The sequence below is a fragment of the Cordyceps javanica genome, chromosome 5 (assembly GCF_051103115.1).
Source record: "Cordyceps javanica chromosome 5, complete sequence".
NCBI lineage: Eukaryota > Fungi > Ascomycota > Sordariomycetes > Hypocreales > Cordycipitaceae > Cordyceps > Cordyceps javanica.
In genome coordinates, this window is record NC_139299.1 from 497651 (window position 1) to 521768 (window position 24118).

General features: G+C 52.9%; 8 protein-coding genes across 8 annotated transcripts; 4 read left to right on the plus strand and 4 right to left on the minus strand.

Annotated features, from left to right (window-relative positions):
* Nucleotides 1–142: 142 nt before the first annotated feature.
* Nucleotides 143–1289, plus strand: V2A60_007391 (6-phosphogluconate dehydrogenase; the record flags this gene model as incomplete). The annotated part of the gene is made up of 2 exons (XM_083258675.1): nucleotides 143–267; nucleotides 443–1289. The coding sequence occupies 2 exons, from the start codon at nucleotides 143–145 to the stop codon at nucleotides 1287–1289; spliced, it is 972 nt and encodes a 323-aa protein (XP_083114801.1).
* A 1069-nt stretch (nucleotides 1290–2358) lies between these two features.
* Nucleotides 2359–3624, minus strand: V2A60_007392 (uncharacterized protein; the record flags this gene model as incomplete). Its single annotated transcript, XM_083258676.1, has 1 exon — nucleotides 2359–3624. One exon carries the CDS (start codon nucleotides 3622–3624, stop codon nucleotides 2359–2361), a length of 1266 nt encoding a protein of 421 aa, XP_083114802.1.
* A 2451-nt stretch (nucleotides 3625–6075) lies between these two features.
* On the plus strand, nucleotides 6076–6909 carry V2A60_007393 (emp24/gp25L/p24 family/GOLD-domain-containing protein; the record flags this gene model as incomplete). Its single annotated transcript, XM_083258677.1, has 4 exons — nucleotides 6076–6228; nucleotides 6304–6492; nucleotides 6568–6834; nucleotides 6886–6909. The coding sequence occupies 4 exons, from the start codon at nucleotides 6076–6078 to the stop codon at nucleotides 6907–6909; spliced, it is 633 nt and encodes a 210-aa protein (XP_083114803.1).
* Nucleotides 6910–7331: 422 nt separating this feature from the next.
* Nucleotides 7332–9128, plus strand: V2A60_007394 (SKIP/SNW domain-containing protein; the record flags this gene model as incomplete). Its single annotated transcript, XM_083258678.1, has 1 exon — nucleotides 7332–9128. One exon carries the CDS (start codon nucleotides 7332–7334, stop codon nucleotides 9126–9128), a length of 1797 nt encoding a protein of 598 aa, XP_083114804.1.
* Nucleotides 9129–10750: 1622 nt separating this feature from the next.
* Nucleotides 10751–11290, plus strand: V2A60_007395 (uncharacterized protein; the record flags this gene model as incomplete). The annotated part of the gene is made up of 1 exon (XM_083258679.1): nucleotides 10751–11290. The coding sequence occupies one exon, from the start codon at nucleotides 10751–10753 to the stop codon at nucleotides 11288–11290; it is 540 nt and encodes a 179-aa protein (XP_083114805.1).
* A 902-nt stretch (nucleotides 11291–12192) lies between these two features.
* V2A60_007396 (mitogen-activated protein kinase HOG1) lies at nucleotides 12193–13765 on the minus strand (the record flags this gene model as incomplete). Its single annotated transcript, XM_083258680.1, has 9 exons — nucleotides 12193–12271; nucleotides 12324–12507; nucleotides 12561–12639; nucleotides 12693–13049; nucleotides 13111–13210; nucleotides 13269–13312; nucleotides 13369–13498; nucleotides 13591–13638; nucleotides 13710–13765. The coding sequence occupies 9 exons, from the start codon at nucleotides 13763–13765 to the stop codon at nucleotides 12193–12195; spliced, it is 1077 nt and encodes a 358-aa protein (XP_083114806.1).
* Nucleotides 13766–16710: 2945 nt separating this feature from the next.
* On the minus strand, nucleotides 16711–19729 carry V2A60_007397 (glycogen phosphorylase; the record flags this gene model as incomplete). The annotated part of the gene is made up of 5 exons (XM_083258681.1): nucleotides 16711–18108; nucleotides 18159–18668; nucleotides 18722–18987; nucleotides 19050–19370; nucleotides 19531–19729. The coding sequence occupies 5 exons, from the start codon at nucleotides 19727–19729 to the stop codon at nucleotides 16711–16713; spliced, it is 2694 nt and encodes an 897-aa protein (XP_083114807.1).
* Nucleotides 19730–21081: 1352 nt separating this feature from the next.
* V2A60_007398 (guanine nucleotide-binding protein subunit alpha) lies at nucleotides 21082–22441 on the minus strand (the record flags this gene model as incomplete). The annotated part of the gene is made up of 6 exons (XM_083258682.1): nucleotides 21082–21181; nucleotides 21238–21476; nucleotides 21531–21660; nucleotides 21714–21842; nucleotides 21980–22256; nucleotides 22318–22441. 6 exons carry the CDS (start codon nucleotides 22439–22441, stop codon nucleotides 21082–21084), a joined length of 999 nt encoding a protein of 332 aa, XP_083114808.1.
* Nucleotides 22442–24118: the final 1677 nt, after the last annotated feature.

The following is a 24118-nucleotide window of genomic DNA, read 5'->3' on the forward strand; positions in this document are numbered from 1 at the left end:
AAGAGGCATATCTTCCGACGTCCAAACAAGCCGCCCTTCAAAGTCAGCCGTTACAACGTCACGCAACAGAATAAATCTGGGGGCCAACCACCAGCACTGCACTTCAGTCACTGCCTTTGATGAAGGATTTATATCAATCATAATGTCACTCGCACCTCCGACACTCGCCAGAATTGGCATATTGTCTACTGGGGACATGGGTATTGGCATAGCCAAGTTATTACAGGCGCACGGCTTTGCGGTCGCTACCAACTGCCACGGTAGAAGGTAAGAGCACCTGGGGCCAGGCCAGCTGAAAAGGACGTGTGCAGAGAACAAAGGTGCATGCTTCTCGGCCCGAAATATCTGTTTTCTCATCGTCATAAACCTGTTCCTGCGCAAGAAATTGGGAGCCACCCCTCTACGTACAACTGTCACCAATGTCAAGGCTAACATGAATCAGCCAAGACACCATCAAGAGGGCCGAGGCGGCTCTTGTGACTAATTATTCTACTGATGAGGAGCTCGTCAGGGAATGTGATGCCATCCTGTCTGTCGCGCCGCCTCGTGACGCCACCGAGATCGCGAAGCGCATTGTTAGGGCCGTCTCGTCCGGATCAACCGCGGGCAGCACGACAGGCACAGCATCGCTCTACTTTGCCGACATGAATGCCGTCGCGCCGTCGACTGCTCGCGAGATTGGCCGCCTCTTTGATTCTGTCGGTCCCCTGGTGCGCTTCGTCGACGGATCCATCATCGGCGGCCCGCCGTCCGTGAATGCAGGTGGCACCGACTGGAGCGCGCCGGCGACGTACGCGTCGGGGCCGCACCGGCTCAAAGACATACCAGGCTGGGGCGCGACGCTGACCGAGGTGCTTCGCATGCGGCACATTGGGGAGGGCATTGGCGCGGCGAGCGGCTTGAAGATGTGCTTTGCCTCGATGAGCAAGGGCTACACCGCCATTGCCATCCAGGCGTTCACGAGCGCCCAGTCCATGGGCGTCCTGGGGGAGCTCCGGAGCGTGCTGGCGGAGATGGTGCCGCAGCGCGCTGCGGAGACGGAGAGGGGCCTCATCTCCATGGCGCCCAAGGCGTACCGGTGGGTGCGGGAGATGGAGGAGATCAGCAAGACGCACACCGAGGAGGGCGGCTTCGGACCCGAGCTTTTTCTGGGAGCCGCGGACGTGTACCGCTCAGTCGCAGACGAGACTGTGCTTGGCCAAGAGAAAATTGGGGACAGGAAGAGAGGAACTACGGCAGAAGACATCGCCGCAGCCATGGTAGACGGTCTGACCGAGAGGAGGGACTAACAATACTGCTACTTCTGAGGGGTCCTGTTTAATTGATAACAGCTCGTGGCTTTGGAACTTTTAGATCATGATATTTGGCCAGCAGCCTTACCTCGGCAGCGGATAATGCCTCGTGTTTACACAATCTGCTTCGTTCCATTACACTCTTTCGATTTGATATCCCTCAGACCACAACCATTCATTACCGAGGCGGAGATGAAACAGCTGCGATAGAAAGCACCTTCCACGATCGTAAACTATGTGCTGTGACTAGCGAGAAACCGCAAACTTGGTAAGCGGGATGTTCTCGAAAGTCACTGCCCTGATATGAAAATGATCGCACATTTCTGTGCCTCTCGAGGAGTCTGTTTTGTAGGAAGAAGTGGCGCTATACAGCCGTTGTGGCGTTAGGCCAGGAGATGGTCAGGAATTATAGCGCTAACGTCAACACAGCGAATGCTTCCCTCTCTTTTATATTATATTTGAAATAGTCATTGATGGCCTCAGATCTTTATAGAAATTTGGCGCAGAAGCATTTGCGTGGGGATGTAGGCTGATTTGCTAGTGCACGTCGATTGGCGCAACGACAGACGTACGGGCGGCCGCAAGATTTCTAAATGAAAACTATTCTGATTTAGCGTTTTCATTATCATGCATTTCTTGAATTTAGATGCTGTCCTGCCATCCACCAATGTCGAAAATCCTGTCAATATTGTCTTGAGACACTTGCTCTGAAAATAGTATTTCAAAAACCAAGGTGCAGCATACGACGCGATAATTTGTCTCCTAGGTAAGCCGGCGGTCGGCAACAGAGCACCTACATGTAGTTTATTTGTCACTTATGTGAGGCAGTCAGCTGTCATTAATTCTGTTATTCTTGAAAAGCTTGTCCTTCTTTCCTAAACCTAACACTGCAGCTCTAAATACTCTGAAAAACTGCTGTCTTCTAGGCAGCAGTGTTACGACAAATTTGCCACCCCAGGCAGAACGCTTGTGTATTGAGCCAACAGAGGCAGCGTTATCCGAAATTGTTCTCGTCTTTGCTTCTTGTATATTATCGATTAACATCTTGTTGTTAGACTGGCTACTGCTACTCGGGGAAAAGTCCTGCCAGCAGAGCATAGAGGCGACACAAAATGTCAGTTACCAACATGATCGCGGTTCGCAGAAACTGCGCCAAGAAAAACAAGATTGTTGACAGGGTGGCTCTAGACGACGGCTGCCGAATTTTCGTCGCTTCTTTGACGTGCACATTTAAAACCGTGGCCGTGATTTGTTCAGTATAGGAGCACAGAAATGCGGCTCGTCGCGCTTCGGCTTGAGCAACAGCCTCGTCCTCTTGCTGCCTCACACGTGCAATTTGCATCGCCGCAACGTTGTGGGCTGTCGCGATGCTTTCCTTGACCTCTGTCTCATCGTCATCTAGCTCGAAAATGCATTTGCTGACCTGCTCTCGCAAACTCCTCATGGAAGCCAGGCGGCTCTCGTCGTCAAGTAAGATCAGCAGACTCTCGCCATCTCTCAGCATGGCCAGCAAGTCCGTTGCTTTCAAGTACTCTCGATGGACGGCGGCATGCCTGATGCTTTCCACGGCTCCTAGGATTTTGCCCGCACTCGCGCCCTCAGATAGCCCTAGGACTCCGGGTAGGTGCTCCTGATGCTTGCCCAGCGCCTTCGCAATTAAATTGAGCTCGGCAGCCTCGACACAGGTCCAGTCATTTTTTTCCAGAATAGCTGGTATCTTGGCTCTGGCAAACTCAAAACAAGCAGCTTCTAGCTCAAACTGGACTTTTGCAAGCAAATAATGCTGAGCGCAGAGCGGCAGTCTGGTTCCGGCGGACAGCTGCATCTCTTTGTCTGGCGGTGCAGGATTGCGAGGTGCGGGATCGCAAGGTGAGGCATCGCAAGGTGAGGCATCGCAAGGTGAGGCATCGCAAGGTGAGGCATCGCAAGGTGAGGCATCGCAAGGTGAGGCATCGCAAGGTGCGGGATCGCGAGGTGCGGGATCGCGAGGTGCGGGATCGCAAGGTGCGGGATCGCGAGGTGCGGGATCGCAAGGTGCGGGATCGCGAGGTGCGGGATTGGGGTCACCTGCAGCAACTTGAATGGCGGCCTGAAAATACTGTTGTGCGATTATTTTTGATGAGAAAACATCCTTTTTCTGGAGCAATGCAGCTGTATTCTGGACTCTTTCCAGACCATATGCTTGGATGACATCGGCGAGCCGAGGCTCCGTTGCATGATCATTTATGCGGGCTTTAAGCTTCTTTTTGCTAGTACGGTCAGATATCCCGTTGAGCACAACGCACAGTGCATCATAGACGGCCTTCTCGGCCTGTTGCTGCGGCTGAGACATAACTGAAAACCGATGCTGCGCAACTCTTAGAAGCTGCTCACAAACCGAAATGCATTTAGACAAGACTTTATAGAAAAATATTGTCCGGTTTCATCATCATCAAAAGCGTTTTGTAAGGCGTTTGCCGCAAACAGAACCATCATGCCCGGATGCGACTAAATTTCGGTAACGGTCAGCATCTGAGACAGAACGCAGTTACTAGTCCACACCACACAGTCAACCTCGAATATCAAAAAGCGCTCGGTACACATATCTGATGGCCAATCGTAAGCAAACACCGAGAAAGGAGCACAAATACGGCCCCCTTTAGTCTGTGTATTTACTGTACTAGAACCTCTCAAACAACTTTCTCAGCATGCACAGTTGTTTGGATGTCCTGCTGGCGCCTGCTCACCTGCGCGTCGGTCAGTCGGCGTACCTTTAGCGACAGCACTATCTAGGTAAGAAAATGCGACGCTGTTTCTGACTAGCTGTTAATATCGGCAGTCATTTTCTGACTCCATCAGCGCCAGCGCCGAGATTTGACTACCGGTGTTCTTTGATTCTCTCTTCCAAATATGTTGACAGCATGGAATATCGGGTCAGTCTAGCGGTGGTGAGAGCTTCTCGTTAGCGGAGGGTAGCGACGCACGAACGCATCAAACGAGACTGCAGAGCCTAAAAGCAATAACAAGGGAAAGGCTATAGTTAAGATTATCGGGCAATGGCTGCGGCAAAAAGTAGACAATAATCAGTGAAGACAGCGGCAAGGGCATTGCACTTTGATAGCTCACGGTATAGGGCAGTTCAAGTTACATGATTTTAAACGAACTAGGATCGCAGCAGGCCGTGAGCCACGGTTCCTCAATATTTTGGTAGTAGGACTCTTCGTATGGGTTCAACCGCTGAGGCGGATGCGGCGTGAGAACAACAACCTGATCACCTGTACTGATAAACAGTGTAAAAAGAATCGATGCAGCGTACACGTAGCGCTTCCATTGAGAATCATTCTCCAGATGATAGCGACAGCTTGGATCAGTCTTGTCCATCAATGGCCCCATGGCCTGTGTCAGTGTTTTGCGAGTGTGTCGCTTCGCCCAGCATTCTGCGCGGTCGAATGCAATGCCACTCCACAGGACCATGTTATTTGGTTGGCTATAAGAAGCGAATTGAGCCCATATTTGAGCCGCTTCGTAAAGAGTGATGGATCCTAGCCATTTTTCGACATCCATCATTCGATATCAATCCTCTGCGGTCTTCGGTTCTGAGTTTAGGGTTGTACATAGTCGAATGATAGTATTGACATTGCTTAGGTGGCTAGAGATTATTTCGTACATCTTTGCGAAGTCCTCGTGGTCTCCTTATATAGAAGCACTTCTTCGAAGAAACCATCTCGTCATTCTTTCGTCAAGTCTGGAGGCAAATTCATGCAAGCTGTCGCGGCGACATAAAGTTGACCGCTCTGTCCCATTCGTTTGTGATACATGTTCCATCAGCCTAGTAGCTTGTCCTAGTTAAAGAGTATGTTTGGGCTACGCATTATCTCCCTGGGCGCTGAAACCCAGAAAGGATATTGCTTTTCGGGCAAAGTATTTCTACAGTGTGACAACATATATCAGAGATTGATTATTCAATGAGTGAATCTTTTTTGCCAAATTTCCATCGTGACACCTTCGCCATGGATGGATTGCAAGTTTGGAGGACTTCTACAGGGTAGCAATCCGGCATAAAGGACTTGGGGTAGGAGAACACGAAAGGCAACTTCATGTTACCAACAAGGGCTAAGCGAGCTTCTTCGAAGCTTCTTCCTTGAGAAAGATTGATTCTTCTCTGGCCTAGGGCGACCCAAATGGCCTACAAATTGGAGACGAGGGTAGATGACGATCAGATTTCTTGGGTTGGTGTAGTGTACGGGGCAAATTGAGAATCCCGATTCAATACGATACACGAAAGAAATGATCGGAGATTTCGAGAGAGCAGAGCTGAAGATTTCGATAATAGGACTGATGCCAAGGGCTGAGCCAGTAATTCTGACGAATGCGAATACGTTTGAGTAGCAGTTTGAGCAGGCTATATTGACATGACCGCGCAACAAAGCTGTAGGCCATGATCAGAAGAATGTGAAAAAGACTTGTCTTTGCCAGTAAAAGAAAGAAAAAAGAAGAAAAAAAGACGGTTCAATTTGGGTCGACTGTGAGATGGAATAACATCACATCTTTGTTATTCTTACAATGCCTACATAGTGTTGTTGGCAAACGCAATGCCCCCCTGAGAAAGGAGGTAGTGGGGCAAGCTTGTTCTTCTGCGGCGCGACCGAAGTTCAGCCTGTGGCCACCTCGACAAGCTCGACAAGGCGTCCACCTCGAAAATCCACGCGACCCCTGGAGCCACCTTGTCCTGATAGTTACAGCTTGACCCGTTCTACGACAGTCTTGCGACACCCACCGATCGCGTCGCCAGGCACACATCAACATGAAGTTTTCGACGCTGCTGACGGGCGCCGTCGCCCTGCTCAGCTCCGAGGCCATTGCCACCTCCCTCACATACCGGGTTGAGGCCCACGAGCGGGCTTGCTTCTACGCCAACACTAAGAACGCCAACGAGAAAATTGCATTCTACTTTGCCGTACGAAGCCCGAGCTGAAAAAGAACAAGAGGTCATTGAATGACGGCACGAGAGCATTGCTAATGCCATGGACAGGTTCAATCTGGCGGCTCCTTCGATATCGACTATGAGGTCTCGGCGCCCGGCGGCAAGGTCATCATGTCTGGCGAAAAGGAGCGCCAGGGTGACTTTGCGTTCACTGCGCAGACGCCCGGTGACTACTCATTTTGCTTCAGTAACCAGATGAGCACGTTTGCGGAGAAGTTTGTCGATCTGGAGATCTCGGTGAGTGCGCGACCTTTGGCGACGGCCAAGGCAGGGGGTCATGTTGAAGACCGAGGACTGACCATCGGAACGCAGGTTGAAAACGAGGCTCGCGCGCAGCTTCCCTCCAAGCAAGGATCAAGCCCTGAGCAGACCAATGTCCTCGAGGACTCGGTCTACAAGATCTCTGGCCAGCTGTCCACCATCTCACGAAACCAAAAGTACTTCCGCACGCGCGAGAACCGCAACTTTGCGACAGTCACGAGCACCGAGAACCGCATCGTCAACTTTAGCATGATTCAGTCCTTCCTCGTTGTCTGCATGGGTGGTCTGCAAGTCTTCGTCGTCAGATTCTTCTTCCAGGTAAGGCAAATGCCGACGCGACACGGAACCACAGATGCTGACAATTTTCAGGGTGCTCGCAAGGGTTACGTTTGAACGGTACACATATACACAATTCTGCAATTTTTTTTTACATTGGCGGCGTGGTTTTTGAAAATTGGGTTTGCTGGGAACGGACCTGTATAATAAAAAAACGACTAGAGGCGCCCGTGTCGCTCGACATGGTCCCTGCAGTATAGTGAAGATTAATGGATGATACGAGGCAAAACGCTAGTGGAATCTCTACAAAGCGACCTAAACCGCCTTTTTTTGACTGCCGAATTGTTACAATCGTCGCGTGAGATGCGTCTGCATGTTCTGTAAAGCTAAGCTGCCAGATGTATGATCGCAGAGCAGCCTGCGCTAACCGTTTCGGGACAACGGCCTCAGAAATTCTTGACCTAGCCAGCCCGCAGGCGACAGCCTCCAACTTTGCATCCCAACTCGTAGGCGACGGCGAGACCAAACCATACGACACCATGGCGTCCATTGCCGCATCTTTGCAGTCTTCGCTGCCGAATCCGAAATACACGGGCGAAGATGAAGAAGTCCCCTCGCACGCCAGGCCGCGCGGCCCACGCATCGTCGGCGCCGGCCAGATTGACGAGACTCAAGTTGTGCTGAAGCGCGCTGGCCCGCCACCGTACGGTCAGCGTGCTGGGTGGCGGCCGCGCTCACAGGAGGACTTTGGCGACGGTGGTGCCTTTCCCGAGGTGCCGGTCGCGCAGTACCCGCTGGACATGGGCAAGAAAGGATCGACGACGAGCAACGCGCTGGCGATTCAGGTTGACGCGGAAGGCAAAGTCAAGTACGACGCCATTGCGCGGCAAGGCCACGGCGAGGGCCGCATCATCCACACGTCTTTCAAGGACCTGATTCCGTTGCGGCAACGTGCAGACGCGGGCGAGATTGACCTGTCACGACCGGACAAGGAGGCCGTGGCGGCGACGGCCGAACGAACAAGGGATGCCCTGGCAAAACTGGTGAGCGGCGCGGTGGCGGCGCAGAAGCCCAAGAACGTCAATGTTGGGCAGCGAGCAGACCCAACGTTTGTGCGGTATACGCCAGCGAATCAGATGGGCGACAACTCGAAGAAACAGGACCGCATCATGAAGATTGTCGAGAAGCAACGAGATCCTATGGAGCCGCCGAAATTCAAACATAAGAAGATCCCACGAGGGCCCCCCTCGCCGCCGCCGCCCGTCATGCACTCGCCGCCGAGGAAGCTCACGGCAGAGGACCAAGAGATGTGGCGGATTCCGCCGCCGGTATCCAACTGGAAGAATCCCAAGGGCTATACGGTGCCGCTGGACAAGCGCTTGGCTGCAGATGGCCGAGGACTACAAGACATTTCAATCAACGACAAGCATGCACAATTTGCGGAAGCGATCAAGATGGCCGAGCGCCACGCGCGCGAGGAGGTACAACAGCGTGCTCTGATGCAGCAGCGGCTTGCAGAGAAGGAGAAGATGCAAAAAGAAGACAACCTGCGCTCTTTGGCACAAAAGGCACGCGAAGAGCGCAACGCTGCCAACACTAGCCGCGGCCGCCGCTACTCGCGCGACTCGGCCGACTCACGCGACAGCCGGGACTCTCGCTCGCGATCCTCTAGCTACGACTCGCGACGCTCGTCTCGCAGCCGTTCCGACAGCGAGTCCGATGGCGAGCGGGCACGCACCAAGGCGCGCTCAGAGCGGCGCAAAGAGAATGAGCGCAAGCTACGGCAGAGCCACATGGGCGCGGAACGCCAGATGCAGGCCATGGCACGAGAACAGAACCGCGACATCTCCGAGAAGATCCAGCTGGGACTCGCCAAGCCGACGCAGTCCAAGGAGACCATGTACGATTCGCGGCTGTTCAACCAATCGAGCGGGTTCGACAGCGGGTTCAACGAGGACAACCACTATGACAAGCCGCTTTTCGCGGCACAGGACGCCATCAGTAGCATCTACCGGCCGCGCGCCAACATGGACGACGACGAGGACGGCAAGGCGGGCGACCGGGAGATGGCCAAGATTCAGAAGACGGGCCGGTTCGGTGACGCGCTGGGCAAGGGCACTTTCAAGGGCGCGGCGGAAGTGGAGGCGCGCGAAGGGCCGGTGCAGTTCGAGAAGGAGGTGGCGGACCCGTTCAACGTGGACAAGTTCCTGTCGGAAGTGGACAAGAAGGAGGGCAGCGGCGGTGGTGATGGTGGCGGCAGTGGGAAGAGAGGATACGGCCTGCAGGATGAAGAGGACAGAGGCAAGAAGCGAGCGCGTGTGGAAGATGAGGATTGAAATTTTATCATGCTGTAGGGGGGTCTTTTTTTCTTCTTCTTTGGGACAAGACTAGAGTTGTTATCGTATTTGGGGACCTTATTTCTGCCATGGTCAGCAGAGGCATGCATCTGGCGTCTGGCTGTTTTCTCTCTCTCTCTCTCTCTCTCGCTTCTATCTAGTCTTTGTTTATAGTAATCGATGAAATATCAGGGTCTACACTCCATGGAATGCATGGAGGACGTGCAAGCCAAGCCAGAGGGGTTGGCCGTGCGCGGTGCATCATCATCGGCTGCCTTTGACCTTTGACCGACTTGCGCTTCCTTTGCTTGATCTGCTTGAATAATGTCGCTGCGAATTCCGTCCTGTAGCCATCAGGCCGTGGGGGACGGACCAGCCTTGCTTCCTTTCGCTGCGCGCGAGCGCCGCCGGCCCTTGCCTGTTACAGCGGGTGCATCGTGCGGACTGGGCTGGGCTGTGCGGACAAGGCAGCGGCGGCGGGTTTGTTTGGGCGGAGCCGAGCCTTGCGATGAAGATGGATTTTTGGGATTGGCCGTGGCAGTCTACATGTGCGTCTTTGCTGTGGCCCCGGAGTAAGGATGAAAATGTCTCTATATGGATGGGGCCGCGTCGGATACTTGGATGTGCGCAGTTTTGCGAGTATTCGAGTCGACAGAACATGAAGGATTATTCGAAAACCACCTGCTAGAGACTAGAAACTGTCTTGGAAGTTTGTCTATTCAGGCCTGCGGTAAAATGCCTGGGGCCAACCTTGCATCCTGGCGCGTGGCTCTTGTTGAGCCTTCTTGTCTTGCACTGTATATGATGTGAAAAATAAGTGCAGTAAAGACTGACAATCTAAGCGAATAAAGTAAAGGGTCGCCGCCGTTAAGCATCTCTTATCAAACTATACCTCCTGATCTGTGTCGCATCCCTGCTCAAGTCTATTTCAACCCGGTGATATAGCATCTCCCTTTGAATGCAATTTTATTCTTGGTACCGAAAAATTGCATGTTATCTTGGCCTTGGCGCGATAAAGTCCGCAAAGGTGGCATGTTGCAGGGGGGCGGATGGAGTCAGAAGGGACTCCGCCGCCGATAACCAAATGCTCGGGCGGGCGATGCCGAATCTAGCCCATCGAAGGCAACAAGAGCGGGTGCTATTATTCCTATGAGTGGCGGGCGGATAACATTTTTTGTAAGGATCACTTGGGTTAGCAGTTTGGGATCAAGTATAAAAGGACGGGGTGAGTGTCGCTGGTTTTGGGTGGGTGCTGACTGACTGCCTTACAAAGAGAGCAAACGGCCTTGCCCATCTTTACCCGTCTTTGAGAGTTATTAGCGACACTGTCACACAGCCTGGTGGCTGACTGGATTTTTCTCTCTTTCGCAAACCTGCAAACAGATCGCGGAACAGCATCGCGATTTTTCGGCATCTGCGACGTCTGAATCCAAACGAGGTACACGCCGTAGCGTACTCTACAGCGGTGGTTCGTCTAAGCAGCTCGACATTTACGGCACACGCAGAGAGGGCAGCACTTGTGATCACGCCGCCTACACAAGCAAGAAAAGGGAAAAGAGACACACACAAAAAAAAAAAAGAAAAAGAAAAAGAAAAGAAACCCCCCCCCCTTTATCGCACCCATGTCCACCACACGAACCGCGCTACTCTTGGCGCCCGCCCTCACCACCACGTGCACGCTCCTGTACGGCTTCGACCAGGACCTGTTCCTGCGGCTGCTGACGCTGCGCGGCACGCGGCGCGAGGCCAACGGCCTGCTGCCGGCGTACTGGAGCCGGCTGATGCGCGACGGGGTGCCGCGGGTGCTGGGCTTCCTGGCGGCGACGGCGGCGTCTTCGGGGGCGGCGCTGGCGCTCTGCGGGCCGCTCCTCCGGCAGCGGGCCAGCGCCGGGTGGTACGGCGCCGCGGCGGCCTGCGCGGCCGCGCACCTGGCCTGGGTGCCCCTGGTGACGGGGCCGATCAAGGCCATGGTCGAGAACGAGGGCGTCGCCGTCGAGGACGACGAGGACGAGGACGACGAGGACGGCGGGCCCACCACCAGCAACGTCGACCACCAGCGGCGCTGGCTGCGCGTCAACATGGCCCGCACCCTGACGACGGACCTGCTCGGCTGGGCCTGCGCGCTGGTCGCGGTGACGAGGACGCTGGCCGTCGCTGAGTAGAGAGAAGGTTGAAGAGGAGGAGGAGGAGGAGGAGGAGGAGGAGGAGACGATTTCGAGAGAAAAGGGCGGGGATAGAGGAATGGAAAATGAACGAGAACAAAGAGGGCTTGTGAAAGAGGCGAGCGAGCAAGGCAAGCAAGCATGTGTCCGGTAGATGGGCTATATAATTCATGTCTAGAACTCTTTATAGTGAATGATGCGATAATGGGAACGCTACAAGAGATGGTATTCAACTTTTGCCACCGCACGTATCACACAAAACAGTCATGTTTGCATTTGACAAAACAGATGAAACAAGCCCAAAACGCAAAAGTACACTTCAAGCTGCTGAACGTGCATGTTTAGCTAAATTGAATTGATCAACTGGCCACCACACTTCCTCGCAAACTTGTCAATAGTCAGCCTACGTTGGCACCCAACTGGGGCTGATTTGACGAGCCAACCTCAGTCATACAACGGCAGCTTAACCATCCATCCATTCATTCGTCAGCTTCGACAAGTGATCCTCTCCGGCAGAATTGATAGTCTCTCACCCACTCACTACTTACTGCCAAGACGGCAGGCATGACATCAAGGCAACAACACGCGCATCGGCATAGACTCTAATAGCAGCATTATCTATGACTACCCTGGTCTGATTTCGTGTATTCGACCGCCTGTATGCGCAGAAAATGAACTTTACAATAATGTCTTGACAAAACCCCAACGAGTCCCCAACGCCGTAAACTGTCGCAAAGCAGCTGTGCTTCGAAGCCAAGCCCGCGCTGCTGTACTTGCATCTTTCATGAGCCTTTACGGCCATCGCCTCACATCGCGGCTGATTGCTACTTGCTATCCTGCCGCATCCCTTATCCAAATATTGACGAGACTCATCAATGTTTGCTTCTTGCCTTCCGTTCCTCCTATTGTGGGGGAACGGTGCCTTCTTCCAGGCCGGTCGCGCCGGCTTCCACGTTGTGGTAGTCGAGAATCTCAGAGTACCTGCAGATAAGATTAGCATAGTTGAGTTTTGGCAGTGTGCATTGGCGCATACATCATGATTTTCCACGTGTCTACAGGAAGATCGGCGTCGTTGAAGCTCCAGTCAAACTTCTCTTCCGCCACGGGCTCGTCCGTGGGATCATGGTAAGGGGCAAGGTAATCGTGTGAAAGCGCCTCAGCGGCCGTGATTCTTTTCTTCGGGTCGAAGACGAGCATGCGCTCCATCAGGTCGATTGCTGTCTGTTGTCAGTAAAGAGTAGTGAGTGACAGGATCGGGTCGACTACGCACCAGAATCGTCGGCGTTCTTGAACTTGTTACGCAGGGGCTGACGTTCGCGTTTGGGGAGGGACTTGACAAATCGTAGAGTCTGTAGTGTGTGAGTGACCATAGTTTGTAGTACGGCGCTGTGGGATTACCGACATTTTCACTGGCAATGGTGTTGATGACATCATCTGGTGGTGTTCCAAGCAGTTCGGTAATGATGGAAAACTGGTTGACGTGATCCTTGCCCGGGAACAGCGGCTTGCCATCCAGCATCTCGGCAAAGATGCAGCCTGCGCTCCAAATGTCGACCTCAACATCGTATTTTTGCCATGTGAGCATAATCTCGGGTGCGCGGTAGTATCGGGTGGAGACATAGCCCGTCATCTGGGGGTCCTGAATTCGGGCAAGACCAAAGTCGCAAATCTTGAGATCGCAGTTTTCGTTGACAAGGATGTTGCTGGGTTTCAGGTCACGATGGACGACACCGGCCGAGTGGACGTACTTGAGGCCGCGCTGGTAAAGGGCTTGTTAGTTTTGCGCTCCTGAGTAGGTGTGCATTGTTGGATTGACATACCATGATCTGGTACAAAAAGTATTGGATGAATTGCTTCTCGAGCGGTCTCGATGTGAGAAGTCTGTGAAGATCGGTTCCTAGGAGCTCGGTGACGAAATAGCTGCGGTTGTGTCAGCACGGCCTCGAGAAATGAGCAGGAGGGAGCAAAAGTCGCATACATGTCTTCGAGAGGAGAAATAAAAATGTCGCTCAGAGAAATAACCTGAAGAGAATGTTGATTAGCATTGTGCGGGCCGTTGATTGGTAAAGGTGCGGTACATTTTCATGTCGGAGGTGCTTGAGCAGTTTGAGCTCACGGTAGGTTCGCTTGGCGAGGACGGGTGTGCTGAAAGGTTTCATAATCTTCTTGACGGCGACATTTTGGTTCGTGAGCTGATCTCTGGCGGAACTAGGTTTCTGTTAGGAAAAATGGTGGTCATGGTGGTGATGGATGCTGCCGGGTGGGTGGCTGGACCACCGGGTCTGTAGAATGCAACGTACCAAACGAGACCAAAGGCTCCCATGCCAACTGGCTGGAGATCGGAGTATCTGGAAAGCGTGTTAGAGGGGTCAGATGCGGCAGAACAACGACACGAGGCTAGGGAATTGAAAAGACGTACCTCGACGTGATCTCGAACGTCGTTCCAAAGATTTGCGCGCGAACAAATTCGGCCATGATGAGGGGCAAGCCGGAGAGGCGAGGAATACGCGGCTCAAAATTCGGGTGGTGGCGAGAGATGCAGGCGGAAAGCGGTCAGGGGCGCGGGGTAGCGACCTAGGGAGGGCGATTGGGCCAAGAGAAAGGGCAGAGGGGCAATGCAGAGGGTTGATGCGTATAGGTTGAAATCAAAATGGCGATGGGCGTGAGGAGGTTGAGGTTGGCGATGGAGTGCGGTGAGGAGGAGGAAAGGATGCGAGGACTATAACCTATGCGGCACGGAAGTGGGATGGATTGCCAAGGTGATGGTTAGAGGGGGAGCTTGACTTTTGCGGCTGTGGGCAAAGGCGGGGCAGCGGCGCAGGAGAGAGAGAGAGAGCGCAAGAGAGAGACGGCGCACAGCAGAAAGCGCACAGCGCACAGCGTACAGCAAACAGCAGACAGCACAGGGTGCCTGCGATGGGTGTGGCGGGTGGTTGGCGGCGAAAAAAAAAAAGCTCCAGCAAGCAGCCCAGTCGCGAATCAAAGCTGAGGCGGCGGCGGCGGCGACGACGGCGGCGGGGTTTCTAGTAAATTGAAGCAGGTCCGGACCAGACTTGAACTACTGTTATAGCCACTTTTATTCAGTCGGCGCGCGCCAAGAAACCGAGAAGAGATGGAGACGGATCAAAAACTTTTTGTCGTCGGAGGGATCGCAGAGGAATATCTATTCGTAAAGTGACCGCACGTGGTGGTTAGCAACAACGAGATCAATCAATGCTCACAACATGGCTTAGGCTGCGACGAGTGAATGTCCTCGGGGGAAAAAGGGTCTTCCTGAAGCAAAAAAAAAAAAAAAAGAAAAAAAATCCCAGCAAAGAAGAGCAAAACGGCAATTATTCCAAAGCAAGCTGCCCGCACCAGTGAAAGCCAGTGAAGCCAGTGAAGCCCCCCGTGGCCCGCCCGCCCGCGCCGCTGGTGCCTTTGGAGGGGGGGGGGGGCCTGGCTGGGGCCTGGCTGGGCCTCCACTACCGTTGCGTTGCCTGTCGTCATAATGTCATGGACAAAGTGGGCGACCGATTCGACGACGACAAAAAGTCCACGATTTCCACAAGTTACCGGTTTTGCGCTCATCACACTCCACGACCGGCCGAAAAGGTTGCAAAACGCCTTCTTTCCTCACGGCCACAGGCGAGGCGTCACCGCTCTCGACAAAATGCAGCCCGAGAATGCCTAAGCGTACCTGGTAGGTAGGTTGAACCCCCCCCCTGCCGGGGCCAGCCATTCCCTCTCGCTGGAGGGGTAGCTGGGGCGCCGCCGCCGCCGTCATAGCAGATGCTGCACTGCGACTCAGGCGGCGCGCCTTGCTGCGAGTATGTCATGCAACCAGTAGTTACCAGCAGCAGCAGCAGCCCAGCCCAGCCAAGTCCAATAGTAGGTACCAACTCGTATAGAGGTCGGGGCGAAAACAGGAGCGCAAGAAGATTCAAAGTACAAACAGGGCAAAAAAAAAAAAAAGGTGACGCACCAACTGTTCACCAGAGGCACGTAAACGGGCGTGGGCGATGAGGGAACAAGTCGTATCGAACAGACGGCTTTTATTTTCGAGAATTTCACAGTCTATGAGACAGGGTACCGGCCGGTTGGCTTTTTCTTCTTCTTCTTTCTTCTTGTCTGTAAAATGGTGAAAAAAAATTTGTCAGCAAATGGAACTCGATCCCAGGCCTGTAGAGGTACTGATATGTACGTTGGCGCAACTGCGTCGCCAAAAAAAAAAAGTCCCCGCGCTGCAGAAGTGGCCGCCGCCATGGGACCCGTCATGGCGATGAAGAGGACAAGGAGGACATACCAACAGTTGGTTACAAGATCAAAATCTTTGCCGCAATCAAAAGATGCAGCAAGGTAGTATGTAGCAGGAAGAAAAGCAAGAGAAGAAGAAGAAGAAGGGGAAAGAAAAAAAAGTCCAGGGGAGCAATGCCGAACGGACAAGCAAGCTAAAAAGCCAAAGGACTTGCTTGAAAAGGAATGCCCACTTTCACCCGACATCGAGATTCCAGCAAGCAAGCACCAAGGCCCAAGCAAGCATCATCATGCTAGGCTTGCCACCACATCACTGGATCCTCTTCCCTTTCCAAGCCCAAACTATTGTTTTCTGTCCATTTCTGCATGTACGTTTTTGACTTATGTTCTAATGTTTTCTCTTATTTCTTTTTTCTTTTTACATGTGCACATCATACACTGTTCTCTCCTTGTTGCATAAAACATCATGTCCACAGCCGTGGGGTCCATTCCATGTCATGTAGACCTTGACACCTCCATCGCTTCCCATCACAATGACATCTTTTACAAATCCTTTTTTTTTTTAAAAAAAAAGCCGAGGCTACCCCTCCACCTAGAGCCCCTCCATGGGGCTACCCCCCCTCTCGTAGGTGCAATGTCTCTCCCCTCGCATCCGTCACACAAGGACTATTGCCATCAACATGGTATTTTGCAACAACGCGGCCCAGAATTCCATCAATCAATACTGTATTCTGCTAACAAACTTTAAAAAGTAGATTTCTCATTGTCTCCAACGCTAGGACCCTAATAACCTCCTCGCGGAGCGAACCGCCCGTCCATCATGTTTTGGGTTGGACATCGTCGATGCCCCACGATGTCTGGTGCACCATTTTTTGCGCCGCCATCGCCGTTGCGCGCCTGGATCGGTTCCGAAAACTTTCATCACTCCACTAATAGTAATAGCTGGTCTGCCGGCTCTCGTTCCAAAACCGGCATTGTTCAAGCCCATTCATGAAGCCCCATGTTTACTAATAATTCATTCAAATTCAACTACTCGATGCATCGTATTTCTCGTTACTGCAAGTGAATGCGCGTGGCTCAAACAACCACCAGGCTTAATTGCTACTTTGTCCTGCCGCACCAACAGTCTCCCAACCCGAAACCTCACTACGAGCCAACCCCTTGGAGTCCTGTTCTCTCAATCGTTACTCCTTGATAGGCTGTGGTTCGACGTTCCAGATGCTCTCCGCGTACTCATTAATGCAGCGGTCACTGCTGAAGAAACCCATGCGGGCCACGGCCGTGATGCACTTGGAAACCCATTCATCCTGATTGCGATATGCCTCGTCAACCAACCGATGAGTTTCAATATAGCTGTGAAAGTCGTCCGACACCAAGTAATAATCGCCGTGCTGCCGAACGGCAGCGATCAGTGCACCAAAATCGTGCGGCGTCCCGAATGCGCCCTTTTCAATCTCTCTGAACACGGCATCCAGATCAGAGTCGATGGCGTGTGAACCGTACGTGTGGGCATGACGCAAGTCTTCCACATCCTCCGACAAGTTACCAAACAAGAAAATGTTGCTCTCCCCGACTTCTCTCGTGATCTCAATGTTGGCTCCATCGCATGTACCAATGATGAGGCCGCCGTTGAGAACAAACTTCATGTTACTGGTGCCCGAGGCCTCAGTTCCTGCAGTGGAGATGTGCTCGCTAATGTCCGAGGCAGGGCAGATGATCTCAGCCTTGCTGACGTTGTAGTCTTCCAAGAAGATGACCTTGAGGAGGTCACCAATATCGGCGTCATTGTTCACCACTGCTCCGACAGAGTTGATGAGGTGAATGATTTGCTTGGCCATCCAGTATCCGGGAGCGGCCTTGCCGCCAAAAATGGAGACGCGAGGGAGCTGCTTCTTGCGTTCTTCGGGCGACATCTTCTTCAGCGTCAGGTAGCGATGTATGACACCGAAAATGTTCATCTGCTGGCGCTTGTATTCATGGATACGTTTCACCTGAATGTCAAAGAGCGATGCGGGGTTTACAGTCACGCCGAGAGTCTTCTTGATATGCTTGGCCAAGCGAACCTTGTTGGCGTACTTGATCTCGGCCCATTCTTTCCTGAACTCCTTATCGCCGACAAACTGCTCAAGCTTGCCTAGGTTGGTCAAATCGGTGAGGAAACCGTTGCCGCCACACTTGCTGGCGATGAGCTCTGACAGGCGAGGGTTAGCCTGGTGAAGCCATCTGCGGGGTGTCACGCCGTTGGTGACATTAGTAAACTTGTCTGGGCCGTAAATGGCGACAAAGTCCTTGAAAATGGTAGTCTGAATCAGATCCGAGTGGAGCTCCGCTACACCGTTGACCTTGTGGGAGCCGACAATGGCGAGGAACGCCATGCGAATCATCTTGGGTTGCGACTCCTCAACGATGGACACGCGTCGTAGCATGTCACGGTCTTCTGGGAACTGCTTCTCGACTTGCTGCAGGAAGAACAAGTTGATGTCAAAGATTATTTGCAGATGTCTGGGCAATAAATTCTGCAAAAGACCAACGGGCCACTTCTCAAGAGCCTCGGGAAGGACGGTGTGGTTGGTGTAGCCAAACTAGACCGCTAATTAGTGCCCTGCTGGGACGTCTCGCATTGTTAACTCACAGTATTGGTCACAATGTTCCACGCCAGATCCCACTCGAGGCCTTCAACGTCAATGAGAATGCGCTGCAGCTCGACAATGGCAAGTGTAGGATGAGTGTCATTGAGCTGAATGGCGACCTGCTCGGGAAACTCGCTCCAGCCACGCTTCGACTTCTTGAAGCGTCGGACAATGTCGTAGAGGGAGGCAGCGACCCAAAAGTACTGCTGCTTCAGACGTAACTCTTTGCCTCTCTCGAGGTTGTCGTTGGGATACAGCACAGCACTGATAGTCTCGGCGCGCTGCTGATCGGCGACGGAGCTTTCATAGTCACCATTGTTGAACTTTTGAAAGTCAAACTCTCCCCCGGAAGCTTTGCTGGACCAAAGACGCAGGTTGTTTGTGGTGGGTGTGGCGTAGCCGGGGATGGGGACATCATAGGCAACGGCCTGGACAACTTCGCCGCCATCCCAAACCGAAATACTTTTGCCGCTGGCGTCGGTTGTTTTCCGAACGTTGCCATAAAATTGTATCTGCCATCCGTGTTACATACGGTGGTTCAACACTTGTGTGGGGTTCTACTTACGTCGACGGTTACATCGTGGCGAGGGAACTCCCAGGGGTTAAAGTCCAGCCAGTAGTCCGGAACTTCAACTTGGTAGCCATCAATGATTTCCTGCTTGAAGATGCCGTAGCGGTAGCGAAGACCGTAGCCCCAGGCAGGGTAGTTGAGCGAGGCCAAGCTGTCGAGGAAGCAGGCGGCGAGGCGGCCAAGGCCACCGTTGCCGAGGGCAGCATCGTTTTCCTGGGTAATAATGTCTTCGATTCTGAATCCGAGATCGGCGAGACCAGCTGAGATGTATCACTTGCTATAAGCCAGTGGATGAAGACAAGCAGTTGACGCATGAGCTTACCCTTGGCGGTGTCCTTGAGGCCGACGTTGAGCATGGCATTGTCTAGGGCACGACCCATGAGGAATTCGAGGCTTAGATAGTAGACTCGTTTGGTATCGCTGAAGGTATGCTGCTGCTGAGTCTTGTTCCAGTCGGTGATGAGGCGGTCGCGGAAAGCTAAGCTGGTGGCAGCATAGGCAGCCTTTTCGTCGCAGTTGAACAAGCTGCGAGCCAGGGTGGTCTCGACATGACGGACAACTTCACGTTCAAAGCCATCTTGGTCCTCAAAGCTCTTGACGGCATGCTTCTCCCAAGCTGCACGCTGTGGCTCAGGAACGGAAGCTGTGGCAGGCGGTGCCTGTTAGTCAAACGGCCCGAAATGACGATGGTTGGATGATCTCATAGCGCCGGCCAACCCCCCGCCCCCGCCTTACACTGGATGTGCGGGTCGCTCTGACAGCTAGGTACCTAGTAACTAGGTGCCAGCAACAAACAGCTTGACCTGGGTGGCAAGCGGAGAATTGGTAGACAGAGGACTTGCCTTGAACACTTTTGATCTCGCCAGCGCCAAAGCCGGTAAAGGTTCTCTTGTGCTTGGGACGCGAGATGCCGGCGGGCCCAACGGCGCCCTGGATGTCGACAATTGGAGCAGAGGTGGAGGGGCGACGCTGGCGGGTGGGCAATGCTTGCTCAGGCGCCATGGCTGGTCGATAAGATAGGTAAGAATGATATGAATGCTGTTGAGAAGACGGTGTAGGGCAGGACAGGACAGGACAGAAAAAGGAACGAGCGAGGAAAAGCGACTTGATACGATCGAGGATGAAAGAGGAAGAATGGAGGGGAGCTTGGAGGGAGAACCGAAGCGAACTCGCGAGAGGTGCCCTGCCGTTCTTGGAACTCTAACTACTACCTACTTACGGTGGCTACTCAATCAGCCACTCGAACCACGGAAAGGCCCAAGTACTACTTACTTAGGTAGCTGCAGTGCTCACTACATGGAGCAGCAGATGGCAGCCTATGAATTTGGCTCTGCTGGGGTAGGTACCCGTCTACCTTACTGCACGCTTTGTGTGGTCTGCCCGCGCCGGGTCTTATGTAGCTTCCCAGGCTATCCGGTGGCGGACTGCCCATCGGGGGAGCTATTTTGGCAGCGATGCGACGAGTCCAACGAGCGTCTGGACCGGTGCCGAGTGGGGAGAAAAAGACCACCAACGAACCTTTACCAGTGCCTCCATCGTTTGAGGGGAGCTATTGTGGGGCGCATTTTACTCAGTAACTTGACGGATGGCCAAAGGCGTGTATGTAGAAGCGGGGTGGCCGACTTGTTAGATGTTGAGGCATCAATCCTAGTGTCTTCTTATATTGAGGCGCATAGAGTTCAGAGTGTGGGCACACAAGACAAGGGGAAAAAGAAACAAGATTCCTCGTCAGCTTGTCTGGCGTCTCGTAAGCGATTCAAAAATCTGCGATTCAAAAATCTCTCATGGCTTGTACTCGGCCAAATCATTCACTAGCGTTACCCCGCCATTCCCCCATCGAGGCAGCCTGTGTGCTGCTGTGCTGTGCCGTTTGGATTCTTCAATAGACCATGCAAAGACACGCCATTACCATCACGCAGATTTGCATGGGATATTCGATCACGCTGCCCCAGACAAAAAGGAATCATCAATTCGACAAAACAAGGCAACCCATGCTTGCTGCGCCGGGCTATAATAAAGAAGAACGGACAAGGGAATAGGAAAACAGTAGGGAAACAAAAAAAAGGGCAACCAACGCCAATTCATGAGGACAACCCTCGCCAACTGCAGCGATCCAGCCAACCTGGTCGCGGTAATTCGTTGTCGTAACATGTCGGATTATGTATGAAAAAAAGCCCTCCCGTCATATCAATGTGTCATAAAAGGAAATTCGGAGAATGGCAACTGGTCGACGCCCATCGCGCCGCCCAGCGAGTACTCCAAACTTCGCAGTTTCCGTCTCGCGCCCAGCGCCGTGCCCAAGAATCAACCAAGATAACCACAGCGCCAGGTTAATAAACGTCGGTTTCGGATCTTCAGATGATACCGGTATCTTTCAGTGCGTTGCTCAAGATGGTCTCTTTGACCGCAGCAAAAACGAGTCTAATGTTTGATGTATCCGTGGCCTGCGTCAAGCTACAGGCCAGTCAGCGTATGCAAAAGTGTTGGCATGGTAGGATTGGGCGACGTACTGGGGATAAAGATTGAGGTGCGCTCGGTTAACCTGATTAAACCTCCATAACAGATATTTGGCGGCCTTATTGACGTCGTTGCCGCCGGAATAGTCGGGAAAGTAGTTGGCCAGTGGTGATCGAGTGAGCTTTTGCTTAAAAATGTCCACCTTGTTGAGGAACAGGATAATACTCGTTCGCATGAACCATCGCGAGTTGACAACCGAATCAAAGAGCAAGAGACTCTCCATCATGCGATTCTGTACCTGTTAGTCTGCACATTCCAAATCATCAAGAGGGGATTGATTGGATACCTGACTGCTCTCTTCCAAAAGCACTTGATCATATTCAGAGAGGGCGACGCAAAAGATAATTGACGTTACGTTCTCGAAACAATGGATCCACTTCTTTCTCTCACTGCGCTGTCCGCCGACATCGAACATGCTGCGAGATGTTAGCTATTCCGTTAAATATTGTACACCTAGGATGTTACGTACTGAATGCTGAGGGCACCCATCTGGAAGCGCGTTTCGTAGATGCCAGTTGTCTTGGTACGAGCACGCAGAACATCCATCTCCTTGGGGAGGTAACCGGGCGCAACGATGCGCATCGCTTCTTGGAAAAAGCTAGCAAGTATAGTTAGCATTGTCTTCGACTTGAAGCGCTACTCGTACGAGGCTGGCTGAAAACTGACTATTCGGCCGAGTCCATTAGGTAGAACTCGGTTTGGTGCTCCATGAGCCGATCTTTGGCTGGATCTGACCAAAGGGACTGGACCGCTGTGCCGACTTGGGGGTCAACCTGAGCCTGAGGGCCAGACTCTGCTTGGTATTCCATCAAAAAAGCCATGTACTGGCGATTGTCTTCTATTTGAGGCTCGATACCAAACTGCTGCATAGCGGTAATGATGGCTTTGGCGCACTCGACCAAGTTCTTAAAGACTGTCGGTCGGTAGTTGTAGAGCTCCTCATCCGAGTAGCCCTTGAGATGGATTATCTTCATCTGCTTGACAATGGTCGATTTGCCGCTCTCGCCGGAGCCTAAATGCAAGAGTGGTCAGTGACAAGGGGAGTTATCATAAACAGCATGGGCCGTCTGTACCTAGTAGCAAGATCTTGCATTCTTTCTTTAGTCTCTTGGAGTCTTCTTCGATTATGCGATCAATCGCCTGACTCTTCTTCTTTTTTTCCGCCTCCTCGCTAGTGGAACTAAGGCAGTTGCCCATCATGAGCAGGCAGATGGGGGCGGCGCAGCGCCCTCGAGAGTGGTGGGAGTAGGATGACTGAAATCAAGGGTGCTGTATGAGGTTCAGACGACGTTTAGCGAGGCGAGTCAGAAGCGGCGCATGATCGGGCAGACGCGGAAGCAGAGGCGAAGGCGGGTAGCAAGACTCGACGGGCGCAGCACGAAACTCGAGGGAGTAGCAGTGTTGCGAGCAGGTGTCGAAACAGATGCGTTGTGAGACGGGAAGTATTCTAAGGAAGCACGAGAATCGCAAGAAGGCGCCAGAGTAGGGAAGCAGACGGTAGCGGATACGGTGGCGACGGAGCTGGGGAAGCACGGGAGACCACAGCAGCAAGATGCCAGATGGTGGAGCGACACGGCGTATATTTGTCGAGAGAAGGGATGGCGGGCAGGGCAGAGCAACGAGGCGACGATAGTGATAGCTCGACAACGACGACGACGACGACGAGGACAACAACGACGTTGCAATGATGAACCAGACAGTGGTGGTACCTTGGGTGTTGACTGAGTGGGCCAATGGGGGAGGAGAATCGGTGGGTGCTGGGTTCGCTGGTGGTGCGGAGCGAGAACGAGAGCGTTGAGTGGCTGACCGCCAGCTACCGGTCCGGAGGCTTCGGTAGCTATAGACGGATGGTCATGCGCAACCAAGGAGGGAGAAATAGCGTGGAGTGAGCGGAGGAAAGATTCCAGTTGACGTGTGGGAGGAAAAGGCGCTGTCGAATAGCGAAATGATGACTATGAAGAGCGATATGGAAGAGATGGAAGAGATGGATTTCGCGCCGATGAGAGCCGTGAGGGGAGAGACCCGCGGGAGGTGAAGGAGGAGTTGGAGTGGATGGAAAGGAATGGATGGGGTGTAAGCTGGAGGCGCCTTGGTGGGGAGACGGAGAAGCAGAGAGGCTCACGAGCAGCGGGCTGGGATGGGTGTGTTGCGTGAGTGGACAGGGGGCTACTCAGTACCAGTAGGTACCGATAGCCTATAGGTGCCTATTCTACCACCTACTTTGCCCAGGTTAGGTACCTCCCTCCTTAAATTAGTACCTTAAGTATAGGTTACCTTAGGTACCTGAGTAGTAAGGAGGTAAGTAAGGTAGGCACTTACCTTGAGTAGGTGCGCTGTTTGAGTAGTGGCGATGTTTGCTCAGTACTGAGATGGACAAGGTAACTACCTAGGTAAGTTAGGTACTTACTTAGGTAGGCAAGGTAAGGCACGTACCTGCCTAAGGTAAGGCAGTTCACAAACTACTATTCGTATACCTAAGAACCTTAGGAACCTCCCAGATACGCTCGGTGAGTACCTAGTACCTACTTACCTAAGTACCTGTGTGCAGTACCCTGATGCACCGTGTTCCATTGACTTTTTGATGTTTCTTCTCGCTCTCGCTTTTCCTTTTTTTTAGGCTGGCCCATGCACCTTGTGCGCGCTCCGCACTTCGACACATTGATGCCAGTAATCACCGCTTTGAGTGGTACAAGTCACAGCTGGGTAATATGGGGAGCCTGCCTATGGCTGCGCCTGGCCGCTGCCAGCCTGTCAGCCACGGCAGGGGTTCGCCCAATGTCGAAGAATACGGGGACACAGGTATGGGTATAGGTATATATGAATCATTGATGTTGGAGCACCAGACAATATATCAGTAGGCAGCTACTAACCTGG